General features: G+C 41.7%; 2 protein-coding genes across 2 annotated transcripts in view; both read left to right on the forward strand.

Annotated features, from left to right (window-relative positions):
- LOC311246894 (polycystin-1-like protein 2) overlaps positions 1 to 10,826 on the forward strand; it is a gene marked incomplete at its 5' end in the record, with an annotated part of 86,235 nt that extends 75,409 nt beyond the window's left edge. Inside the window, 9 exons of the mRNA XM_084337135.1 lie at positions 2,273 to 2,458; positions 3,824 to 4,154; positions 4,628 to 4,761; positions 4,847 to 4,974; positions 5,457 to 5,617; positions 8,518 to 8,728; positions 8,841 to 8,942; positions 9,028 to 9,159; positions 10,539 to 10,826. Of these exons, the coding sequence (XP_084193261.1) occupies positions 2,273 to 2,458; positions 3,824 to 4,154; positions 4,628 to 4,761; positions 4,847 to 4,974; positions 5,457 to 5,617; positions 8,518 to 8,728; positions 8,841 to 8,942; positions 9,028 to 9,159; positions 10,539 to 10,676 (1,523 nt within the window). The 3' untranslated portion in view covers positions 10,677 to 10,826. The remainder of the gene's footprint in view (positions 1 to 2,272; positions 2,459 to 3,823; positions 4,155 to 4,627; positions 4,762 to 4,846; positions 4,975 to 5,456; positions 5,618 to 8,517; positions 8,729 to 8,840; positions 8,943 to 9,027; positions 9,160 to 10,538) is intronic.
- Positions 10,827 to 16,889: 6,063 nt separating this feature from the next.
- The window catches only part of nfat5b (nuclear factor of activated T cells 5b), a 131,885-nt gene continuing 123,966 nt past the window's right edge, over positions 16,890 to 24,808 (forward strand). Inside the window, exon 1 of the mRNA XM_084337374.1 lies at positions 16,890 to 17,128. Within this exon, the coding sequence (XP_084193500.1) occupies positions 17,056 to 17,128 (73 nt within the window). The 5' untranslated portion in view covers positions 16,890 to 17,055. The remainder of the gene's footprint in view (positions 17,129 to 24,808) is intronic.

Consider the following 24,808-nt stretch of genomic DNA (forward strand, 5'->3'; position numbering starts at 1 on the left):
CTGGGAGATCACCAGGACCGCGCTGCTCCGGTCATCGGAGCGCGCCAGTCGTGGGGCTGACCGACGCCGGGTTCCTGCGCAGACGTACCACCCTGGGCAGAGGGTGTGGCTTTCCGCAAGGGACCTTCCACTTCGGTCCTCGGCCAAGAAGCTTAACCCCGGTTCGTCGGTCCTTTTGAGGTTCTGAAGGTACTCAGTCCGGCGGCGGTGAGTCTTAAGCTTCCTGCGTCCATCCACATTCACCCCGTTTTCCATGTGTCCCGGGTTAAGCCTGTCTCTCTCAGTCCCCTGATGCCTCCTGCTCCGGAACCACCTCCTCCCGAGATGGTGGACGGTCACCCCCAGTGGCAGGTCCGCCGGTTGATGGGCGTTCGACGGCGGGGTCGGGGGTTCCAGTACCTGGTGGACTGGGAGGGGTACGGTCCGGAAGAACGGAGCTGGGTCTCCCGCCAGCTCATCGTGGATCCCGGCCTGATCACCGACTTCCATCGTGCCCATCCGGGCGAGCCGGGTCGGGTTGGTCGCCGGGTGGCTCCCGTGGAGGGGGGGGTACTGTGAGGTTTTGGTCCGCTCCCTGCCACACGCTCCGTTCCTTTAAGGTACTATGTGATTAATGCATTCCCCGCCACGCGCTCTGTTCCTTTAAGGTGCCGTGTTTGATTGGAGCAAGTATCAATCTCATCCCGCAGCTGTCACAGCTTGTAATTAGCGCCCCTGAAGGCTTTATATGCTCAGACCCCCTTACTATCGATGTTGGGTCGTTTTGAATTACACCTGCATATTCCTGCCTTCCCCGTCGCTGTTGCTGTTTTTTGCTCTCCAGGATCCTTTGTGGAGAACTGCTGTGGAGAATCTGGTTCCCCGTTCGGAGCTACGCCTCGTAATCTGCCCGCTTCTCGCGTTGCGCTCTGGTGAGTTTTTGGAGACTGTCTTTTGGATTATCAGTTTTTTGTGTGTTTGGTGAACACCGAAGAGATCCCGTTTTTGTTTGTACTGGACTCACCTAATTTTTGTGTTAGATTAACACTGAAGATACCGTATTGTTTTTTCCCTGGACTCTGCTAACTTGTGTGTGGTACACCGAAGATCAAGTCACTTGGATTTATACTGGATCAGTCACCTCTCTGCCTCTGTGTGTGCGTCGGGCTAACTCTGATTTCTCTCTCTCTCCGTTTCCACCGGGAGTGAAAGCTGGGAGGATCTGCAGAGCCGCTTCGATGTCACTAGCCAATTCCTCACCACTACCTACTGGGAGTATCTGCAGAGCCGCAACAATCTTCACATGCCAGATTCCCCGTTTGTTCGATTGCTGTGCTTCATTCCATCTTGTGACTCTGTTAATAAATACGCCCTTGCTTTGGCTAACTCTGAACTTCCTCTCTGTGCCGTTGCGTTTGAGGTCGGTTACAAACCCTAACAATATGTCTATACTGAACACTGTGACCTCTTTTTTTACTTCTAATTTACATGCTATACTATTTTATTTCATACTTATCTTGTCTAGCACAGTCTCTGGAGCGTAACAGTAAGAAGCATTTTGTATAAAAGTATTCTGTACTTCTGTATGACAACTATTAAAGAAACTTGAAACTTGAAACTTGAATAAGGGAACAGATAAATAACATTTCAATGCAGTAAAAAAAGCAATATTTTGATTTTCGGGTTTTGTCCACATATAAGCCGCACCGTTATATAAGCTGCAGGGTCGAAAAATGGGGTGGAAAGCCGCTGCTTATAGTCCGAAAAGTACTTTTTATAAATTTTTAGTAAATTTTCATAACGCGATAATTTGCTTTGTAATTAATTAATCTAATTAACGTGATAAACTGACAGCCCTAGTAGCAACATACTGTATGACAGGTGTTGCGTACTGGTTGTATACTGAATGCATTATATATTCCAGTATTGTATGGTATGAACACTCTGATACCACTTTTAACCACAGAGACAGATTCAGAGTACTGTACAGATACAACAATCCATTGTTTTCACAGAGCAATACAGACATGGCCCATTACTTTGTGATCATTAGACAAAATGACTAAGATATAATACATTTTTCTCCAATAGTGATATCGTTCATGCTTCTATGTCTCAAAAAGAAATTCAGAAGATCAAGTTGCTTTGCTTTGGTTTATGATACGTTACAAATGGCTCCTGGTATCAGATTTTATTATTGGGGGAATTCTCAGGGAAATCAATACCCTGTTTTATCGTAGTATAGCGCCAGTATCGTAAGATCATGTAAGGCATACTATTGTTTGTCTTGCAGCCTACATGGGGTTCATGTGGATGTTGCTGCTGGTGGCGTATGGCCAGAGGGACCCCAACGCCTATTTTCTGACACAGCACATTCGCCAGAGCTTCAGCAAAGGGATCTCAGACAGCATGAGTCTCGGAGATGTGCTCGCCTGGGCAAACACTTCCCTGCTGAGCAACCTCTTTGGGGAATACCCCGGTGAGTTGTGGTGTGAAGTCAGAAACCACCAGTAATCACTGTTCTGCATTTCTCTCTTTTAACATCTGTGGATTTCTGCCTACAAAGTCAATAAAAAAAATAAGGAAAATAAACAATTTACCTAGTTCAATAGGAAAATGTGTTGTTTATTGCTCCAGTCAGTAGCTACATACAGATAAACAAGACAATTAATCAATTGTCATTTATCTTTTTCTTAATCATTTTTATTTATTCTAGGTATGAAGGTTAGTAGTTTCAGATATCAATTGAAGTTAGTTTGGCTCGTCTTCTGCCAGCTTGGCAGTGTGTGTGTGTGTGTGTGTGTGTGTGTGTGTGTGTGTGTGTGTGTGTGTGTGTGTGTGTGTGTGTGTGTGTGTGTGTGTGTGTGTGTGTGTGTGTGTGTGTGTGTGTGTGTGTGTGTGTGTGTGTGTGTGTGTGTGTGTGTGTGTGTGTGTGTGTGTGTGTGTGTGTGTGTGTGTGTGTGTGTGTGTGTGTGTGTGTGTGTGTGTGTGTGTGTGTGTGTGTGTGTGTGTGTGTGAGAAAGAACTGCTTAAAGCTATAATGTGGAACTTTTCTCTCCACCTACTGGCAGTGAGAGTGAGTAGGCCCTCCTAATGTACAGTCTCCTCCCCATCATATGTATATATTTTCTGTTAGGATCTCTGGGTAACAGTACTGTATATTTGCATATCATATATTTCACAAATGTAACAGTACTATATACAATACCTGTATGTCATATATGTCCCTATGTCATGATGTCATGTACGTTGTGTATGTCATAAATGTCACTATGAATTGAAAATGGAGGACCCTGATGTAAACAAGACAAACGTCTTTCTCAGGTCTGCATCCCCTTAACAATTGTGTGTATTGAGCCATACTGTATTGTACCCATTCTGCAATCTGTTAAATAAAGTTTTAATTCATTCATTCATTCATTCATTCATTCATTCATTCAAAGGGGCACTTTGCAAAAAAAACAACTTTGATTTATTTTCAGTTAATTTCACACACGTCCAAAAACTGTTTCGCACCCATTTGTTTAGTGCTATTAAGAGTAAAGAGTTTGAATATGGCCACCAGTGATGTCATTGGAGACATTGAATCCTTGTGTTATATTATGTGAAATAAATCAGCATTTTTGGCGAAGTGCCCCTTTAATGACACATGAGTACCTCTTTATTATATTTGAAACGTCATTGTCATTGTGTGTCCTTAAGCCACGGTAATAACATTTGAAACTTCGTTGTCATTGTGTCCTTTCAAAGCCACAGTAATAAGAGTCAATTGATATTTATTGCTATCCAAATGCAATCTCTTTTGAAATGCATTTATTTTCTGTCACCCTTCGTTCTATAACAGGTTTCATCACGGATGGGAACTCCAGGCTGGTGGGTAATGCTCGTCTCCGCCAGGTGAGGGTGCAGCAGGACTCCTGCCACATCCACCGCTCCATGCACCGCTCTCTGCCCGAGTGTCATGCTCCGTATTCATGGGAGCTGGAGGACATGGCCTCCTATGGTCCAAGCTGGAGCCATTCTGCGGACGACAACAGCTCAGAGACCCTCCACAGCCCCTGGAAGTACCAGTCCCAGGCTCGCCTTAGAGCCTTCCCCATCTGGGGTAGCGTGAAGCTCTACAGGGGAGGGGGGTTTGTGGTCGATCTGGGCCCTAGTTCAAAGAATTCCAGCAGGTAATGTAGGCCTCAGTATTGCTTTAAAATGGTTGCTAAAGACAACATATGATGATAATTTTAAGAAAGCATCATAGATTTACCCTGGAACAGATTTCTAGAAACCATGGAACCATTTGTCTAATCAATGATGTCATTAAAAGACAAAGCTTGGAGCTGCTCCATTGAAAATTAACTGGAGGATTCCTAAAATGCTTGTTTGAGCTTTTTATATCTAAATTAGCTTTATTTTTTATTGCTGCAGTTATGGACCATACAATCTGCCCATATTCCTGTAAAATCAAGTCCACAAAGTAGTACTGAGGACAGTCCAGATTTTGTCTTGAGTCTTGCCTCTTTTGTTTCTAGCTTTGGGGCGAAACTTTACATTTCACAAATCTTGACTGAGCTGTCTAATAAAATAAGCTAATTATTTCCCCCTGGATAGCTACTTGTTTCCAATCATGACCTGCTGTCCATTTTGTTTTCTGTAGAATTCTCCGCTACCTGTTTGACAACACCTGGCTTGATGTGTACACCCAAGCTATCTTTGTTGAATTTACTGTATACAACGCCAACGTCAACCTCTTCTGCATTGTCACTCTCATGCTAGAGACCACAGCCATAGGTAAGAAACCCATGCACAACTGAGACGTGCAAAGAAAGCTGATACGGGAACCCTGCAGTCTGACAAGAATGTCTCATCCTTTCAGGAGCATTCCAGTTTGGTAGTGAGATCCAGAGTGTTCGTCTCTACCAGTCCCCTGGTGGCCTTCATATCTTTGTCATGGCCTCTGAAGCCATCTATTTCCTCTTCATAATCTATTACATGTTTGTACAGGTAAAGGTTTTCTTTTACTTTCTTGAATGTTATGTGGACACATGATACCATACTGCTCTGGGGTGTACCTGATATGAATACCTATGCATACATACTTCAAACTGCATGGCTTGTGCCAGGGCCGGCCCAATGCATACAGTAGGTGAACTAAGCGCCTTGCTTAGGGCCCATGTGGCCACCAGAGGGCCCCCAAGAAAAATAAAAGAGAAAAGAAATGTCCTTTGGCTTGGCACAGCTTTGGGCCCCCCCCTAATTGTGCGCCCACAGAATTTTGCCTTGCCTGATGCCCTGGGCAGTGCCAATGCACTGGGCCCCCCCCCCCCCCAAATCAAATCCTGCTTAGGGCCCCATAAAGTCATGGGCTGGCCCTGGCTCATGCTGTCACAGTTCTTCTCCAGTTTCCCCTGTTTATTCAATGGTAATCATTTATATCATAGTGCATAGGACATTCCATCTTACGCAGGCTTCGCTCTTCTTGGCAGGGCAAGCTGATGAAGCTGCAGAGGTGGGCTTATTTCAAGAGCAAGTGGAATTTGCTAGAAATGGCTATCATTGTCCTCAGCTGGAGTGCGCTGTCTGTCTTTGTTAAGAGGACTCTCCTGGGGAACCGGGACATGACCTACTACCAGAACCACAGAGACCAGTGAGTCAACAGACGTAATATGTGGAGGTTAGGTATAGTGATATGTGTAGGTTAGGTATAGTGATATGTTAAGGTTAGGTATAGTGATACATGGAGGTTAGGTATAGTGATACATGGAGGTTAGGTATAGTGATATGTTGAGGTTAGGTATAGTGATATGTGGAAGTTAGGTATAGTGATATGTGTAGGTTAGGTATAGTGATATGTGTAGGTTAGGTATAGTGATATGTGTAGGTTAGGTATAGTGATACATGGAGGTTAGGTATAGTGATATGTGTAGGTTAGGTATAGTGATACATGGAGGTTAGGTATAGTGATATGTGTAGGTTAGGTATAGTGATACATGGAGGTTAGGTATAGTGATACATGGAGGTTAGGTATAGTGATATGTTGAGGTTAGGTATAGTGATATGTTGAGGTTAGGTATAGTGATATGTGTAGGTTAGGTATAGTGATACATGGAGGTTAGGTATAGTGATATGTGTAGGTTAGGTATAGTGATACATGGAGGTTAGGTATAGTGATACATGGAGGTTAGGTATAGTGATATGTTGAGGTTAGGTATAGTGATATGTTGAGGTTAGGTATAGTGATATGTGGAAGTTAGGTATAGTGATATGTGTAGGTTAGGTATAGTGATACATGGAGGTTAGGTATAGTGATACATCGAGGTTAAGTATAGTGATATGTTGAGGTTAGGTATAGTGATACATCGAGGTTAGGTATAGTGATATGTGTAGGTTAGGTATAGTGATATGTTAAGGTTAGGTATAGTGATACATGGAGGTTAGGTATAGTGATACATGGAGATTAGGTATAGTGATACATGGAGGTTAGGTATAGTGATACATGGAGGTTAGGTATAGTGATATGTGTAGGTTAGGTATAGTGATACATGGAGGTTAGGTATAGTGCTACGAGGAGGTTAGGTATAGTGATACATGGAGGTTAGGTATAGTGATATGTGTAGGTTAGGTATAGTGATATGTGTAGGTTAGGTATAGTGATACATGGAGGTTAGGTATAGTGATACATGGAGGTTAGGTATAGTGATACATGGAGGTTAGGTATAGTGATATGTGTAGGTTAGGTATAGTGATACATGGAGGTTAGGTATAGTGATATGTGGAAGTTAGGTATAGTGATACATGGAGGTTAGGTATAGTGATATATGGAGGTTAGGTATAGTGATATGTGTAGGTTAGGTATAGTGATACATGGAGGTTAGGTATAGTGATACATGGAGGTTAGGTATAGTGATATGTGTAGGTTAGGTATAATGATACATGGAGGTTAGGTATAGTGATATGTGTAGGTTAGGTATAGTGATACATGGAGGTTAGGTATAGTGATATGTGTAGGTTAGGTATAATGATACATGGAGGTTAGGTATAGTGATACATGGAGGTTAGGTATAGTGATACATGGAGGTTAGGTATAGTGATACATGGAGGTTAGGTATAGTGATACATGGAGGTTAGGTATAGTGATACATGGAGGTTAGGTATAGTGATATGTGTAGGTTAGGTATAGTGATATGTTGAGGTTAGGTATAGTGATACATGGAGGTTAGGTATAGTGATACATGGAGGTTAGGTATAGTGATACATGGAGGTTAGGTATAGTGATACATGGAGGTTAGGTATAGTGATATGTGTAGGTTAGGTATAGTGATACATGGAGGTTAGGTATAGTGATATGTGTAGGTTAGGTATAGTGATATGTGTAGGTTAGGTATAGTGATATGTGTAGGTTAGGTATAGTGATACATGGAGGTTAGGTATAGTGCTACGAGGAGGTTAGGTATAGTGATACATGGAGGTTAGGTATAGTGATACATGGAGGTTAGGTATAGTGATACATGGAGGTTAGGTATAGTGATATGTGTAGGTTAGGTATAGTGATATGTGTAGGTTAGGTATAGTGATATGTGTAGGTTAGGTATAGTGATATGTGTAGGTTAGGTATAGTGATATGTGTAGGTTAGGTATAGTGATATATGGAGGTTAGGTATAGTGATATGTGTAGGTTAGGTATAGTGATACATGGAGGTTAGGTATAGTGATACATGGAGGTTAGGTATAGTGATATGTGTAGGTTAGGTATAGTGATACATCGAGGTTAGGTATAGTGATATGTGGAAGTTAGGTATAGTGATACATGGAGGTTAGGTATAGTGATATGTTGAGGTTAGGTATAGTGATATGTGGAGCGGCTACATGGCGTAGTGGGCAAGGCGCTCGCCACGAAATATGGAGACGCTGGGCTTGCCTGTTCGAGCCCAGCGCTCCACATTTGCTTTCAGTTTAGCTGGTCGTCCGTACTAATACACATTGGCCGTATTAGGGGGTGGGAAACTGATGGGTGGGGATCGGGCGTTGTGGACAGCGACTCCTACAGGTCGGTTGGTGCGCCTGCGCAGTAGAATCAGGAAGTGTCGGGGGCAGCGCGAGCCTCCCACGCGTTACTCCTCGCCACTGAGAGATCGAGCTGCGCAGGTGAAAAGATGCGACTGCTGTTACCTCAAGTACCGGAGGGGACTTGTGCTATGTATGACTTAGTCCACATTGCAGCCGGCTTGTGGGAGGCAAGAAACAGCGTTCGTGACAGGGGAGGGTTGAATTGGATGATACGAAATTGGGATGGGAGAAAATATAGAAAATGGGAGAAAAAGTGGATAAAAAAAAAAGGTATAGTGATATGTGGAGGTTAGGTATAGTGATACATGGAGGTTAGGTATAGTGATATCATATGTTGAGGTTAGGTATAGTGATATGTGGAGGTTAGGTATAGTGATACATGGAGGTTAGGTATAGTGATATCATATGTTGAGGTTAGGTATAGTGATATGTGGAGGTTAGGTATAGTGATACTAACCTATTGTTATGCACTGTGTTCAGATATGCCAGTTTCCACGAGACGGCCACAGCTGATGCAGTACTCGGGTATCTGATTGCCTTCTTGGTGTTGTTGGCTACAGTCAAGCTGTGGCATCTGCTGAGGCTGAACCCCAAGCTGCATATGATCACAGCGACCCTGCAACGGGCCTGGACGGACATATCAGGGTTCCTGGTGGTCATGACCATCATGTTCCTGGCCTACTCCATTGCTGTGAGGGAGTCACATATCTGACGTCATGATAATCCTCTTGTCATACTTTTTCCTAAATAAAAATATGGATATGGAAGGGGAACTTGATAATCGTTTCATTTTATATTTTCAGTCTAACCTGATGTATGGCTGGAAGCTGTACTCATATCGGACCCTGCTGGACGCTGCTCAGACCATGGTCAGTCTGCAGCTGGGCATTTTTAACTACGAGGAGGTAGGTGAATATAATTCCACTGTACCCATGCCTTGATTATGAACTCAGTGGTTTGTTATTTAATGTACTTCCTCTAATCCCTTAGGTTCTGAATTATAACCCAGTGGTCGGCGCGTTCCTCATTGGCTCCTGCATCGTGTTCATGACCTTTGTGGTGCTGAATCTCTTCATCTCTGTCATCCTGGTGGCCTTCAGTCAGGAGCAGATACATCACATGGTACAACAAATATTTGGTGTTAACACATTGGGCGCCAGAGGTCGCTGTGGGCGTATGGCCGTGTGTGCCAGCACTTTAATGAATGCCGGTGTTTGCAGTGCTAAAACTATATTAAATATTATAGCTATGGATCTAATAATATAGTCGATTGTCATTGAGTTTCTTTCGGTCAAGATGCAAAAAACTGATAATGTTTTCATCAATACATTCCCGTTTTATACCGTGGTGAATATGAGTATAGTTTTAGAGTAATTCTGTGTAATCCCAGGAAACGCCGCTAAACAGCGTTTTATTGCATTTCACTATAAAGCGTGCCATTCCTTGCTTGGATCGACAATCAATCTGAAATCAACGCTAGATTATCGGTATTATTTCTCATCATGCATGCATGAAAGGGTGGGGGGGGGGGGTTTCTATGCTTCGATCGTCACCAACGGAATACGTTACACCGTACATTACAGACACACGCTCCGATTGCGGGGAAGGGATTATCAGATCAACGCAAGATTGATAGCATATAGCCCTTACCTTGTCTATGATGTACTGCAAAAAGAATATTCCAATTATCTGATCGCCATTCCAAGTATTGATGTCGGTCGTGTTGCCAAGATAATCCACAAACACATGAACCGGCGGTGCTCGAGTGTCCCCAATCCATGTGTTATAAACGCTTGTCCTGCCCGAGAAGGAAAACCCGGACCGGACTTCATAGACCGACGTACAGCCCAAGCCAGAGGCTTTCCAATGATGTGTAATACCGGCTGCAAGGCGTTAGGCGGCGGTATTGGACGTTTGCGATCTCAGACCCATTCCCAATGATAACATCAGGCTCGATGGATGGATTATGAATGGAAATATCGAATAAAAGAAATAACGATGAAAACCCGACTTTTCTCGGGTTTGGCGCCCAGCGTTCGGCGAGTTAACCAGACTTATCTCGGGTCTGGCGTCCAATGTGAATGCATGAAGGGAAGCAGTAAAATACGTTTTTTTTTTATTCTCTAGTAATCTCCTGTAGTTCTGTAGTATTCTCTTGCCAGCACCCGTTACTGATTTGGATGTGTGTGTGTGTATCCGGTATTTTACTTTATGTTGAAGCTTCTTGTGCTGATTCTGAAAATTCTGACTAGCTGATCTGAACGATATCTAGTTAATGGCCGACAACGACCACCGTATAGCAAACTAAATGTTAGATGTTACATAACTACTGGTAAATGTGACCTGTGGTTATGTTGTTATGCTCTGTACAAAGACCTAGCTTAATCGAGATGCTCTGGATTCCACAAGCTGCGTGATGTGATAGAAAGGACAGTTCTGGATAGTTTCACAAAGCTAGTGAATCCTTGGTTCTTACAGGTATTTCTTTCCTTCTCTTATAGCCCTCCGATGAAGAAGAGATTGTGGATCTGATGCTGATGAAACTCTGCAGTTTGTTTGGAGTCAAGTGTAAGAAAGAGACAGAGAACACAAATAAAGACCTCCCTACAGTTTCTTCTGACATTATGTGTGAGAGCTGATCTTGTGCAATTATAATAAAACTAGCAAGATATTGTAAGACCTATGCTTTCCTCAGTCCTCGCTTATAATGGTTCAATTTATTTAATCATAGCTTGAGGTTATTGTCTGGTGATCATATATTGTCCTATGTAAGTCTATAAGGATTGTATTTCTCATTACTACAAGACGATTGTACGAGAACCTGAAACATCAAGAGGCAGTAGTATTTTCAGAATGATCATAATATCATGCCACCGTACTGTAGTAAGACTACTGTATATTTTGTGAAACAAATAAACTGTTGTTGCTGTGCCAAAACTTTGAACAGTGTCAATTTGTTTTTATATAAAAAAAAAATCTAAATAAACAAGTGAAACAGAATCAATCAGTCAAAGGCAACTAGCCTCCACTGCTTCCACATGTTACCCACTTACTTTCAAACTCAGGTCCCCCAGCATGGGACACCAAACATCTACTGGTCAGCCCCCTGGCCAAAGATATTAACCTTACTATGCTACAGGGAGGGCAACTCTACTACACTCCATCCATGAGAAATATTTCTAGCAGGCTATTGTTGACCAGGATTTAAATCTAATTTGTGTGTGAGATCTTAGACAGGGGGGAATAGTAAGGGAAGATAATCAGAATCAGGATATTTGTAAAGGGGACATAGCCCTCCTTCCCTCTGGGAGGCGCTACAGGAATCTCAGTTCCAGGACCAACAGACACAAACAGCTTCTTCCCCTCAGCTGTCACCTCACTTTGAACTCTGCACTACGTTGATTATCATAGTGTGTTCATACTCGATACTGTACATACATTAGACACATATACTATAGACACACTATAACACTATTCACTTTACCGCTCCTTTTAGTTAGATGCCAACTTAATTTTCTAGTTCTGTGCAATGACAATACATGCATGTACTCTAATCTCTCATCTCTAATCTCAAATACAGCTCTCCCCCATCTGGGTAAAGTGAGGTATGTCAGGCTGCCAGCCCACTATTGAGTTCAAGCTAACTACAGTAGTACAGCTACAAACTAACCACGGCCACTGTGGTGGAGTAATCCAATAAATTATGTTACTAATACAATTGTAGGCAAATACTCAGTAAACTGTAAAGAAACATATTTTTAAGTAACCTTTCCAACCCAGCCCAATGTCATATATTCTAACTATTTTCTAGGAGCTTGTCTTGTCTGTGTGTGTTCTAGTGTTTTTCCTGATTATTCTGTAATGTTACTTGTAATGTTGTTGTTGTGGTTGCATTGCACAATGTCAAGTTTTTTTGTGGACCCCAGGAAGAATAGGAGGCAAAAAAGAACATCAGAACAATGGGGCAGACTACAATATATTTGTATTTGTTAGCCATGTAAGCGATCTATACAATCAATCCATGCCAAAGCTAGATATGTAAAAGGTGAAAGACACACACTCACAGCCATGCTGATTTGACAAAATGACATTCAGCCGCTTCCGTTTTAAACAACTTTTATTCAGGGGAGTGCCATGGTTTCTCCATAGAGCCCCTTTTTTTTTTAGCGCCGCTGCTCAATACAGGTAGGGGGCAATTTAGTCACATGTTTCAGCTGTTATTGCTGATTGGCTCAAACACAGTATGTTTATAAACCTGTCTATAGCTGCTGCATTGTGCTGCTAGCCTTAGTGCCCTGTGCCATACACATACAGTATACAATGTTAGCCACCTAACATTATAATTAATGCTAACTAAAGACCTAATAGGCCATTTCCACTGCAGCCATTTTGACATGCCATTGCAGGGTAAACACGGATGTAATTAATAACATTAATTATGGGTCCCGTTCCATTTAGCTTACACCTGGGTTTACCCTGCAATGATATGTCAAAATGGCATCTGTGAAAAGGGCCTACCCTACAAAGCATGAGCCACAACATGCGCTGCATTGCACTGAAGGGTAGACTAGGAGGACTGAATGGAAACAAAGTGACAAAGCTAACATTGCAGTACGAGAGTACATCACTCAACACTTTACCCCATCAACCTTCTCCCATGGTGTGTGTTGTGGATATCTATACTTCCTCCAACTGGAGCTGTTATTTATCCACCTGTTATCCATCCATTCTTAGTACAATTCATATTTTGTGTCAATTTCTTGTCCTTTGGGTTCATCACCTTTGCCACGTTTTAGCTAAACCGAACATCCATTATGAATTGAAAATGGGGGACCCTGATGTAAACAAGACGAAAGTCTTTCTCTGGTCTGTGTTTATTGAGCCATACTGTATTGTACCCATTCTGCAATCTGTTAATACAATTTTCAATCAATCAATCAATCAATCAATCAATCAATCAATCAATCAATCAATCAATCCACTGCCAAAGTTGAGGGCATGTTCACTCATCAGATTAACTTCCCACAGTGATTGATGAGAGAAGTAACATTATCTTCATGTTTGGCTGCTTGCTCATCAGGGTACAGTATGCTTATTGTAACTGAGGGGTTACAAAACCCTGACTGTATTAAAGATTGTGATAGATTAAACCACTGCTAGGTATGTACTTTAATTACTGGCCAGACAGTACATCTAATATATGGCAGACACTCATAATAACACGGCACTGACAAAGAAATATCATTTGAGGGTATTTATTATTATGCAGTACATGTTACAGATATGAGAATTAGGGTCGCACTTGTATGGCGAAGAATAGGCATAAAGTCAGTCAGTAGCATAAATCAATGGGAATAGAATAATTCCTACGATGGGGTACTAGGCTAACGCCGCCTGGCGTAGAATGGCAATTATAGAGGGCAACGCTGGTACCGCTGGAGACAATGGGGTTCCTCCCAGAGTTGTAAGTTCTGGAGGAGAGAGGAATGTTCGGATACTCAGTCTGATCAATTGAAGAAGAAGGGGATTCACGTACAGAAGCCAGTCCTTGTAATCCAAAGCTCAGCATCAAAGCAATAACTGTAATCCAATTGCCCAATAGCAACGATGATAGCCAGCTAGCCTCGGTCCATGAGGCCAGCCCGAATGTAGATCCTCACGGTGTTTAAATCCAAACGACAGTGGAGATTAACGATGCTCTTCTCCAGGCAGTACGTTCCACAATCAATATAATCCAACCAATACTGGTTCTGCAATCGGCGCCATCGGTTCTCCTGTGCACATGTCCAGTAGGTTCTCCGACTAGGCCTCCTCGTGTGCTGGTACCAATGTATTTAGTCCACGCGCACTGGCTAAGGTCCACTAGCTAAACGAACGAACTGCTGGGTAATGCTGCACACGAACGAACTGCTGTTGGCACGATACACAATAAATAACGACTCTTTACTTCACATTAAGCTAAGTCGAACTTGACGTTACTGCATTAAATCTGACACTTTTACTATTCACTGCGCACGTGGTTCTCAACGCTCTGTTAGACGCACTGCTTCTCACTTCACTAGAATCACACTGAACGTGATGAACAACTCTACTGGTGTTCGCACCTGCCGCGCTATATATACTTAAGTGGCTTTCTAGTGCCCAAACCTAACCACTTGCCCGGAATCAATGCGCTGCCAAGGGCATGTCCTGACTAGCCCAGACTCGCCCTTGAACCTGTCTGAGTGCGAGACTGCCTGGCGCTGCCGTCAGGGAGCATTATTCATAAGGAAAGCGAATATTACTAGGATTTACACGCAGGCTTAAAGGGATATAACGTGTATATATAAATAATATACAAGGTATATAAAACAATAAATGTAGATTCTCAGCTTTAATCTGGCCCTTCACAACACTTATCGTTGACGGATTTGACAAATGTTTTAATTCCGGCCCTTGGCCTCCTGGCTACCTATGTGCCACGTTTCATCCAGAACTGTAGGAGTTATAACACACACACACACACACACACACACACACACACACACACACACACACACACACACACACACACACACACACACACACACACACACACACACGAAGGGTTTCGGGTCGTGGGTGTAGTTTTGCCTAGTCTGTGAATGGATTTGGCAGTCTTAAAAGTTATTTAGGTGCTGGGGGGGGGAGGGGGTTACACAAGCTATACTCCTTGCTGTTTGGCCAGGGTTTGAAGTATTCAGATTAACAAGCCTAAAGCAGAAGTATTGCCCTTGGTGATGTCACAAGGGGGACACAAGCAATGAATTATTATTATTATTATTATTATTATTATTATTATTATTATTATTATTATTATTATTATTATTATTATTATTATTATTATTATTATTATTATTATTATTATTAACAATAATAATAATAATAATAAACGTTATTTGTATAGCACCTTTCATACAAGAATTGCAGCCCAAGGGCGGCTGGGTGGCGCAGCGGACATTGCGCTCGTCACCAACGCAAGAGACACTGGGTTCAAATCCGGCTGTCGGCGTTGCCTCCGGCTTGGGGCAGAGTCAGCGGGTGGAAGTCGATGGGTGGTAATCTGGACGTTGTGGACAGCGACTCCTACAGGTCGGTTGGGGGACGCCTGCACAGCAGAGACAGGAAATTGCGGGGGTAGTGTGAGCCTCCCACACGTTACACCTCGCCAATGAGAGTCCGCGCTGGCAGGTGAAAAGATGTGACAGGCTGCCTCCTCGTGTACCGGAGGGGACGCGTGTAGTCTTTTACCAACGGAGTTGCAGTTTTCCGTGATCTGATTGGCCACTGACGTTTCTCTCAGCACCAATCGCGTGACGCCTAGTTCTATCACTGGTTAAGCTTGGTGACTCTTTCGATGTTGGTTAAGGTTAGAGTTTGTCTTAGAGCAGGGTGATAGACCACCAGCCCTGATTCCAAACTCTAACCTTAACCAACTTCGAAAGAGTCGCCAAGCTTAACCAGTGATATAACTAGGCGTTAGCTAGCTAGCAGGCTGTTAGAGGCAGAAATAGGCGTAACGCGATTGGCGCAGAGAGAAACGTCAGTGGCCAATCAGATCGCAGAACCCAAACGCGGAACTGCAACTCCATTGGTAAAAGACTACACGCGGAGGGGACACGTGATGCAAGGCTTCTATCCTCCCTACAACCGACCAGTGGGGGGCATATGCGAGCAACGTTCAAGACAGGGGAGGGGAGAATTGGAAACAGCAAAAATTGAGATGGGAGAAAAGGTGGATAAAAAAAAATTGCAGCCCAAAATGTTTCACAGCATTGATGTACAGTAGACACAAAATAGACAAAGGCATAAAATGAGCAGAGAATTGATATTAAAACCTCCCGGAAAATTTGTAATCGATTTATGTTATTACAATCTATGAATAGATGTAGAATCAATTAGCTTTGATTCATCAATTAGCTGTGCTTTTGGAACCAGGAACACTGCCTAATGTCTACCCATGTTTCTAAACGTCTCTCTTACTCTTGGGTGTGGGGTAGCCAGGCAGGGAATTATATAATTTAAAAAGTGATGTGCAGTATACCCACCAGAAACGATGCGTTCAGTACAAGGGAAGAAGGAGGTGCTGGAAAATAAATAATGACAATTAGATTGAGTAGTAGTTTCTTAACAACAACAATCTTAACAAACATGTTCCACTCAAGGAGGTCGAAGTCGTATAATTGTTGAAATTATACATAATGTGTCCACTGGAAGGATTTCCATCCGCTCCAGACCAGAAGCAGATTCATTATTATGTATAGATCGATCGGTTTCAGTAATTTGGTTATGTGATGTTATCCAGTAGTGGGCGTAATGCGACGTGAGGATAGGTCTACTGTATTCAAAATACTTTCTTGTGAATCCCCTTGTGGGAGATTTGTCCTCTGCGTTTGACCCATCCTTCCTAACTATTTAGCAGCAGTGGGCAACCGACTCCAGTTGTCAAGGACAGTCGCATACAGTACATGTCTTCTTTTAGTTCTTATGGTGGTAAACAGATCCTTCTACATAACCTTTTAAGTTGCACTGGAAAGGTTCTGCGGTTTAGCCATTTCACTTTATTTAGCTGGCCTGCAAAATAAAGTGGCTGACTGTTCGGCTGACAAACTGCACTGGAATTACAGTAGACAATTATGCACATAGCTCACTGTGTTATGTTATTTTAGTTATTTATTTTATATTATATTATTTTAATTGACTACAACTAACGTCAAATTTGGCGTAGTGCGTCACTCACGTGGGCGTGGCTCCTCTCTTGACTGATCACATAAACATGCGTAGGAGAGAAGGACGCCAGATACCGCTACGCAACGTTATGGGAAGTATTTAGATATATCACCGAGTGTGTCTTTTCTTGTAACGGCAGTTACAAAATAAAATAAATAAAAGTTAAACAGTTTACTGACAACAACCGGAGAGAAATTAACCAGCTCCCCGACGCGACGTCACGCATCATATCAGTGAGGGTGTCCGGTTTCCCCGCGCGGAGGCATTGCGATGCCCTCTGACTTTATATCCCTCTTCAGCGCGGACCTCGACCTCAATTCTCCCAAATCCTTGTATTCAAAAGGTAATGTCATGTTTTTATATTATTCACTACATGTCCTCATTCCTTTCACGTTTTGTCTGTTCTCTTTTTTATTATTATTTTATTTTATTTTTGAATTTAGGCACTGTTTTTTTATTTATTTATTTATGCATTTTTTTTATCCTGGCGCAGGTTGCATGTGTTGATAATACATGCGACGCTTCTGCCCATTCAATTCCATACATCCCAATGACGTCGCTTTAAAATACAACTTTAGTAAATCAAACGGCATTCATATAATAAACACAATTCCCAGTAAGGTTAGAAGCGTTCTCTTATAACTTTGGCCCTTCACCTAATCTAACATTTTCTATTTTGGTTTATTTGAGAATAACATAATAACTGCTATTATAACAGTTGGATAGCAGTTTGTCAACTTGCAGATAAAAAGTAGAAGCCCACAGGTTTACTTGTTACTTTTCTATGTTGCCATCTGTGATTAATTGTTATAAATACATATATTATTATATTATAGTAATATACTATTTTAAGTAAGTACAGAGTTTGGGATTAGTAAGGCAGTTTACATTTATAAAGTATACCTAAAGACTAGAAAGATGTGCTCAGTAGAGTGCAAATCTCCACCAGGCGACACACCAGACACACAGACAGGCAAGCACACAAAACACTGACCACTCTCCTTATAGTTATTAGCATGCTAATGCTAGACGGTAGGCTAATAGGAAGCATAAGAAGGGTGATGGGAAGCATTTTAGGAAGCATGTTAGGAAGCATATAGGAAGAGTGATGGGAAGCATAGGAAGGATGATGGGAAGCATAGGAAGGATGATGGGAAGCATAGGAAGGATGTTAGGACGCATATAGTTCGGGAATTTTAGCAAGATGTTTGGACCATCTGTGAAACAATTTATTACCAATAGCTTTCTTCACCAAAGTGTTCCTATAGGTGTCTACTAACACATCTCAATTTATTCAAACCCAAATCCTCTGGGAAAATTCTGGCGAGCCAATCAAAGTTAAGGAGCCCAGGGGGCTTGGGCGAAAAATATGAAAAAATGGGGTGACTAACTAGGGGTTTTCAGGGGTGCTGAATCTATTCCAACCATTAGTTTTGAGTAAGAATGGCTCCCTGGCCATAAAATATTGGTATATTATAATATAGTATAATATATTTTAAGCTATAATGTACAGCAAAGGGTATAATCGATAATCAATCAATATTTTCAAAATATGAAAATATTGCAAAACACTAATAAGTGTTCACCTACTGTGCACATGCTCAGTAGGATACACTGTCTGCATGTGGGGAAGGAGCAGGAGTGCTGCATCATGGTAAATATTTCTGCACAACAAAAACGATTTTAACTACTCTTTGGGAGAGTAATTGGTTTTCCTCTGCTGGCAAAAGGTTTTGATAACTGTAAATGTAGCACAATGGACAAACCAAGGATAGTCACTGTCTTCCAGGAGAGGATGGCGGAGCGGTTGAAGACCTTGGCAGAGGGAGGAAGGACACCATTACTATGGGTGTGGTACTACAGTAGAATCGACCTCATCAAGGTGTTCATCAGAAGTGAGCGTATTGCAGACCACACTGGCCACCTCAGCTGCATCATTGGAATGCTCGACACCTTTGCAGCAGCGGGCCACCATCAGTATGCAAAGGGAGCTAGGTTGTATGACTGTACAGCTGATGCAGCAGCGACAAGACAGTCCAGCGTACCAGGAAACTCTGACCAAGTTCACAGCGTATGGCAACCATGCAGTCAGGTTCTCAGATCATGAGTGGTCAGGCACGTGGACTGACATCACAATAGAGACCACACTCATGTGTGAGGCCATGTCCTCCGGCGGGCTAAACAGAGGGCATTTCCGAAATGAATCTGCTCATAAGTCTTGGGTTCAGACTCTGAACCATTTCTCATTCATTGAATGAATGAATGAATGAATGAATGAATGAATGAATGAATGAATGAATGAATGAATGAATGAAAAACTTTATTTAACAGATTGCAGAATGGGTACAATACAGTACGGCTCAATACACACAATTGTTAAGGGGATGCAGACCTGAGAAAGATGTTTGTCTTGTTTCCATCAGGGTCCCCCATTTTCAATTCATATAGACATTTATGACATACACAACATACTAGGGCTGTCTTAAATACTTCGAAGCTTCGAAGCTTCGTTCGATGGCACAAGCTTCGAACATAAAAAAAAAATCGAAGTTTAAAAAAATAAAAATAAAAATTTCAATTTTTTTTTCAATTTTTTTTTTCAATTTTTTTTTTTACTTTGTGTGTGTGTGTGTGTGTGTGTGTGTGTGTGTGTGTGTGTGTGTGCATGGGGCCATTGGGTGGGGCCGGGGGACAAATACACTGGAGGAAAGGAACCCAGCTCAGCACTGCCCAAATTATATCATCACTATTGCCTGTTTGAAGGATATCATCCTCAAACACATATACACCACCTACACGCCTATTCTCAGTCCTTGCCCCACAATGGTGGAATGAACTACCCACCCCAGTTAGGACAGCCGAAACACGTCCAATCTTTCGCCGTCGACTAAAGACGCACTTCTTCAACCATTATCTGAAAAAAAATTAAAAAATTTAAATAAAAAAAATCTAACCCTAACTAACCTTACTGTCATGCACTTGTCCTAATAAACTAACCTACACTGTAACACGCAACACTTTGATGAATATTGTTACTCAGCTGATAGAGTTGTATCCTTCCTGATGACCTGTCGTACAGAACTTGTAAGTCGCTTTGGATAAAAGTGTCAGCTAAATGACTAAATGTAAATGTGAATGTAAATGCCTTGTAGAATTCCACACATAAGAAAGAAAGATACTGGGATGAATAAACAAAATAGGAAATAAAATGTAGAAATGCATGCAATACATAAATAAATATGAATCTCCATATATGAAATAGAACATTTAGATAAGGTGCTACTGAGATGTTTTGGTGAGTTCTTTGTTTTTTTGTGGAAGTAGCCCTTCTTAAAAATGCATGAACATTCACTGATAATTGGTCTGTAGTGGAGTCTACAAGGTCTACATTGCCGGACCATGTAGAATCCGGACCTTGTAGACTGACATAATTCTGTGCATAGTTTAGTCTACACAGGCCATATTTCAAATAATCAAAATCTTACTTCATTCATCTTAAACATTCTTGATTTGGGGGATTGGTAGTTCCCATGAAATCTGAAGTTGTTCAAATGACAACAGCGATCCACCTTGAATTAAATCACACAGCCGTGTTGGCTGCGTCACAGTCACGAAAGGGGCTACTTAATTCATTAATCCAATCCACTTTATTTATGGAATAAAGTAAATAAAGTAAAAATATATGTTCCTATGGGAGAAAAAAAAAATTCTACTAAAAAAACAAATGGTTGGAATAGATTCAGCGCCCTGAAAACCCCTAGTTAGACACCCTACAAGTTAATATTAGATTTTTCATATTTTTCACCCATGCCCTCTGGGTATACCAATAGTTTATGGCCAGGGAGCCAATTTTACTCAAAACTAATGGTTGGAATAGATTCAGCACCCCTGAAAACCCCTAGTTAGTCACCCCACACGTTAATATTTGATTTTTCATATTTTTCGCCCAAGCCCCCTGGGCTCCTTAACTTTGATTGGCTCTCCAGAATTTTCCCAGAGGATTTGGGTTTGAATAAATTGAGAGGTGTTAGTAGACACCTATAGGAACACTTTGGTGAAGAAAGCTATTGGTAATACATTTTTTCACAGATGGTCCAAACAGCTTTCTAAAATTCCCTAACTAATAGGAAGAAACAGAAGAGCACGGGCAGAATCGTTTATTACAGATTGCAGAATGGGTACAAAATGGCTCAATACAAACAACTGCTAAGAGAATGCAGACCAGAAAAAGACTTTCATCTTGTTTACATCAGGGTCCTCCATTTTCAATTCGTCAAGACATTTATGACATACAAATATACAGTACTGTTTAAGAAAAAGATCATAAAAAAATATATACATCCAAAGGGGAGGAAACTGTACATTGGGGGGGGGGGGGGGGGGGGCAGGGGGATTTGGACATTTACCGGGGCCAGTTTCTTAATTGCAGCCACCCGTAGGTGCTCTTTGAGAGGGGTTTTGAAGGAGGGTAGGGATTCACATTCCTTCACGGCTGTGGGTAGGGCGTTCCACATTATTGTGGCATAATTGCGAAATGTGTTTAGTCCCTCGTTCTTACCATCTAGTGTTAGCATGCTAATGCTAATAACTATAATTGGAGAGTGGTTGGTGTGTTTGTCAGTCAGTGTGTTTGTTAGTGTTTGCATAAACAGGAAACAGGAAGTGAGTGACAGACGGAAGAGGCACGGGCAGAATTGTTCTTACCGTATAGCGTTAGCATGATAATGCCTATAACAAAAATTGGATTGTGTTGTTTGTCCTAGGGCTGGGCGATATGACGATATTATATAAATATCGGGTACAGTTCATTAACGATACACTTTTTTAACGTATCGTGGATATCGTGATGTTTTGCCCAGGCAAGAGGATTGTGTCGCGTCAATCTGGTCCACCCCGTTCAAACTTTTGAACAACGCCGCTCCCACACACACACTACTGCATCAAAGTTAGTACTTATGATTAACAAAGGCATTCGTTTTGTGGCATTAACGTTATATAGTTACACGTTATATAGTTACACATCAGCGTATTTACCCAAACATACAGTAGCAACGTCCGATGACGACATAGATAGCAAGCGTTACTGTTCATATCTCAGTCCGTGCCGAGTTGTGCGTGCCCATTCTGCGGTCTGTTAATAAAGTTTTCAATCAGACAGATGTATGGAAAGGCTTTTATTATAACATTTGTTGCAGTAAAATCATTATGCCTCGTTGTCATGCTGCGGTGCGCTAGTAATCACTCGTCCACCGCGGTGAGCTGTTGTTGTTGTCGTTGAGCTGAGCTGCTCTCGTTAAAATCAATGGAGGGCATTCAGGAATGTAAAAAAATAATAGAGCTTGCCGATTGGTGCTAAGAACAGTAGGGCGGGTACAAGCGGTGTGACGTAATTGGCAGACTCGACTGTCAATCAAAATTATTCTGTTGCCGGCTGAATGATTGAATGAATGAAAACGTTATTAACGATTGCAGAATGGGTACAATACAGTACAGCTCAATACAACAACAGTGGACTGACTGGAGGATGAAGACCAGAAAAAGACTTTTGGCTTTTTTACATAAGGGTCCTCCATTTTCAATGCATCAAAACATTTAGAGACATACAAATATACAGTAGTTTCATAAAAATGCTAAAATCCTATTGATTGATTGATTGATTGATTTAAAATTTTATTAACATATTGCAGAATGGGTACAGTACAGCTCAATACATACAATTGTTAAGGGGATGCAGACCAGAGAAAGACTTTCGTCTTGTTTACATCAGGGTCCCCCATTTTCAATTCATCATATTTCATATCTAAATCATATAATATCTCATTGCTAAATATATGCAATATATAATCTAATAATCCAATAATCTAAATCTAATATATAATATAAAAATGCTAAATGCATGGGTATTTTATTTTGTCTTTAATGTTAGCTTGCAAACTCAAATACTGTCTTGGTAAGCCTCATAGTGAATTGTTTGGGGAAAAAAAGAAAAACATCGTGATGCATATCGTGTATCGCCGAAAGGTCAGAAAATATCGTGATATCATATTTAGGCCATATCGCCCAGCCCTAGTTTGTCCATGTGTTTGTTAGCAATAGCATGCTAATGTATAAGCAGGAAGTGAGTCATATACAAAGAGGCATGGGCAGAATCGTTCTTATCGTGACACCTCCCATACGTCTCTATTGCACTGGTGCTTATGTTATCGTTCTCTTAGTTGAGCATGCTAGGCATGTCTAACTACAGCCTATAATAATGTTTTGTGCCTTCCTGACTGGTAGGCTACTGGTAACTTTGCGTAGACTATTGCTCAACCCATTCTAGCAATCAAGTGCCGAAATTAAGCAGTGTACGGCTGATTATTTAAAAAAGCAAAATAAGGGGAGAAGAGAATGGTGAGGGAGAGACGCGCAGCCACTGAAGGCTGCAGGTGATGGAAGGAGAGCAAGCAGTTCTGGCACATGTGAGTTGTTACTCCTGTCTAGTGCCCTCCCAACGCGTTGAGTCATTCTACCATCTGGTCCCAATCATGTGACTAAATCAGGCTCCTGCCTTGTCCAATTAAACTCCTATCTCAACCATATGTCTAAATGAACGCATCGCTTATGCAACAAAGACAAATCATGGCCCCCGAACAGCAGGACTCTCATTATCATCAACATCATCCTACAGGCAACAGATATATAGATGGCAACGTCATAAACACAAAACCTGTAGTGACCGATGGGTGACCCAAAACGCTGAGCCACTGCAGACTGCTTTTCAGTGCCTAAATGAAAATAATTGTTTAATGGGACGAGAATTAAATGGTCATCCAGTTCAACACCGAAAGAGAAACTCACCTGTATTATTTATCTACCGGTAGATTTATTTTTCTAAATTAGTTAACTTATAATGCCAGCCACTGTTCGTCGTGGCAGAAAATAAAGAACATAAAAGAAATAAATGCCATGCAATTAATGTCCTGAATAGGCTATTGCACAGCAAAACAAGGAGAAAGAAATGTGGCCAATCTGGTGCCACCTACTGAAAAAGTTGTTTGCGCCAGTGCCACTAGTGTAAAAGTTGGTTGTAGCAAAACAGCAGTTTTTGAAATATTTGGGACGGGCTGGCAGACGGACCAACTCAGATTAGCTGCTAAACGAGACAGTCTAATGACGGCATGGCTTCCCTGTGTAACCTTTAGTTGGGACACACAGTGTCATAGATGCAAACTTAGCATAGATGCGTAATTTATGTTCCTAATGCTGGTAACGTACATTGGTAGCGTATAGGGGTGTAACGATGCATCGATTAATCGAAATGCATCGATTCTAATGTGTTTGATTCGATGCATCGATTTGAATATGTTAGAATCGATTATAATCTAAATGAATCGAAATATTTTTTTTTGTGTGTATTGTTTTTATTGACCTATAGTCCATTCATGCTGAGTGAATCAGTTCCCCCAGCCAGATTTGTGTATTCAAATTTTTTGGGGGAATTAACTGATAGAAAATGTATCGAAAATTTATCGAATCGAATCGTGGTCAAATGAAGAGATTTCATGATGCATTGAATCGTTGCCTGAAGAATTGTAATTGAATCGTTGTGAGGTCGAATCGTTACACCCCCACAGCGTAGCTTTGCTAATCTATCATGCGCCTTAAATTAATTCAACACTGTTCCATGGACAGCGCACCATTTACTCATCCTTTGCAGCAAAGATGCAGTATGGGCTGGGGGGGCAACGTCAGCTACGTTAGCTTTAGCTTAGCCTAGTAGTAGAGAGATGGGCATTTTAGCTTTTGGTGGATGCTAGTTGCTAATGTTAGCGCTAGAAGGCAGCGAATTTCTGTAACAACACAAGCATGCACACATTCGCAAACGTACATCAATTCATCATGGATTTTACAGCTTGGCTTTCTATTACATCTTTACCTAGTATAGCAGCAAAGCACACAGGGTGGTTGTGTGATGCTTTAGTGGCTTAACCTGATGGCTAGCAATAGCTCTGTGTTGACGTTGTGTGTGTGTGTGGTGTAT

This window comes from Notolepis coatsorum (assembly GCF_963971535.1).
Source record: "Notolepis coatsorum genome assembly, chromosome: 20".
NCBI classification, from domain to species: Eukaryota; Metazoa; Chordata; class Actinopteri; order Aulopiformes; family Paralepididae; genus Notolepis; species Notolepis coatsorum.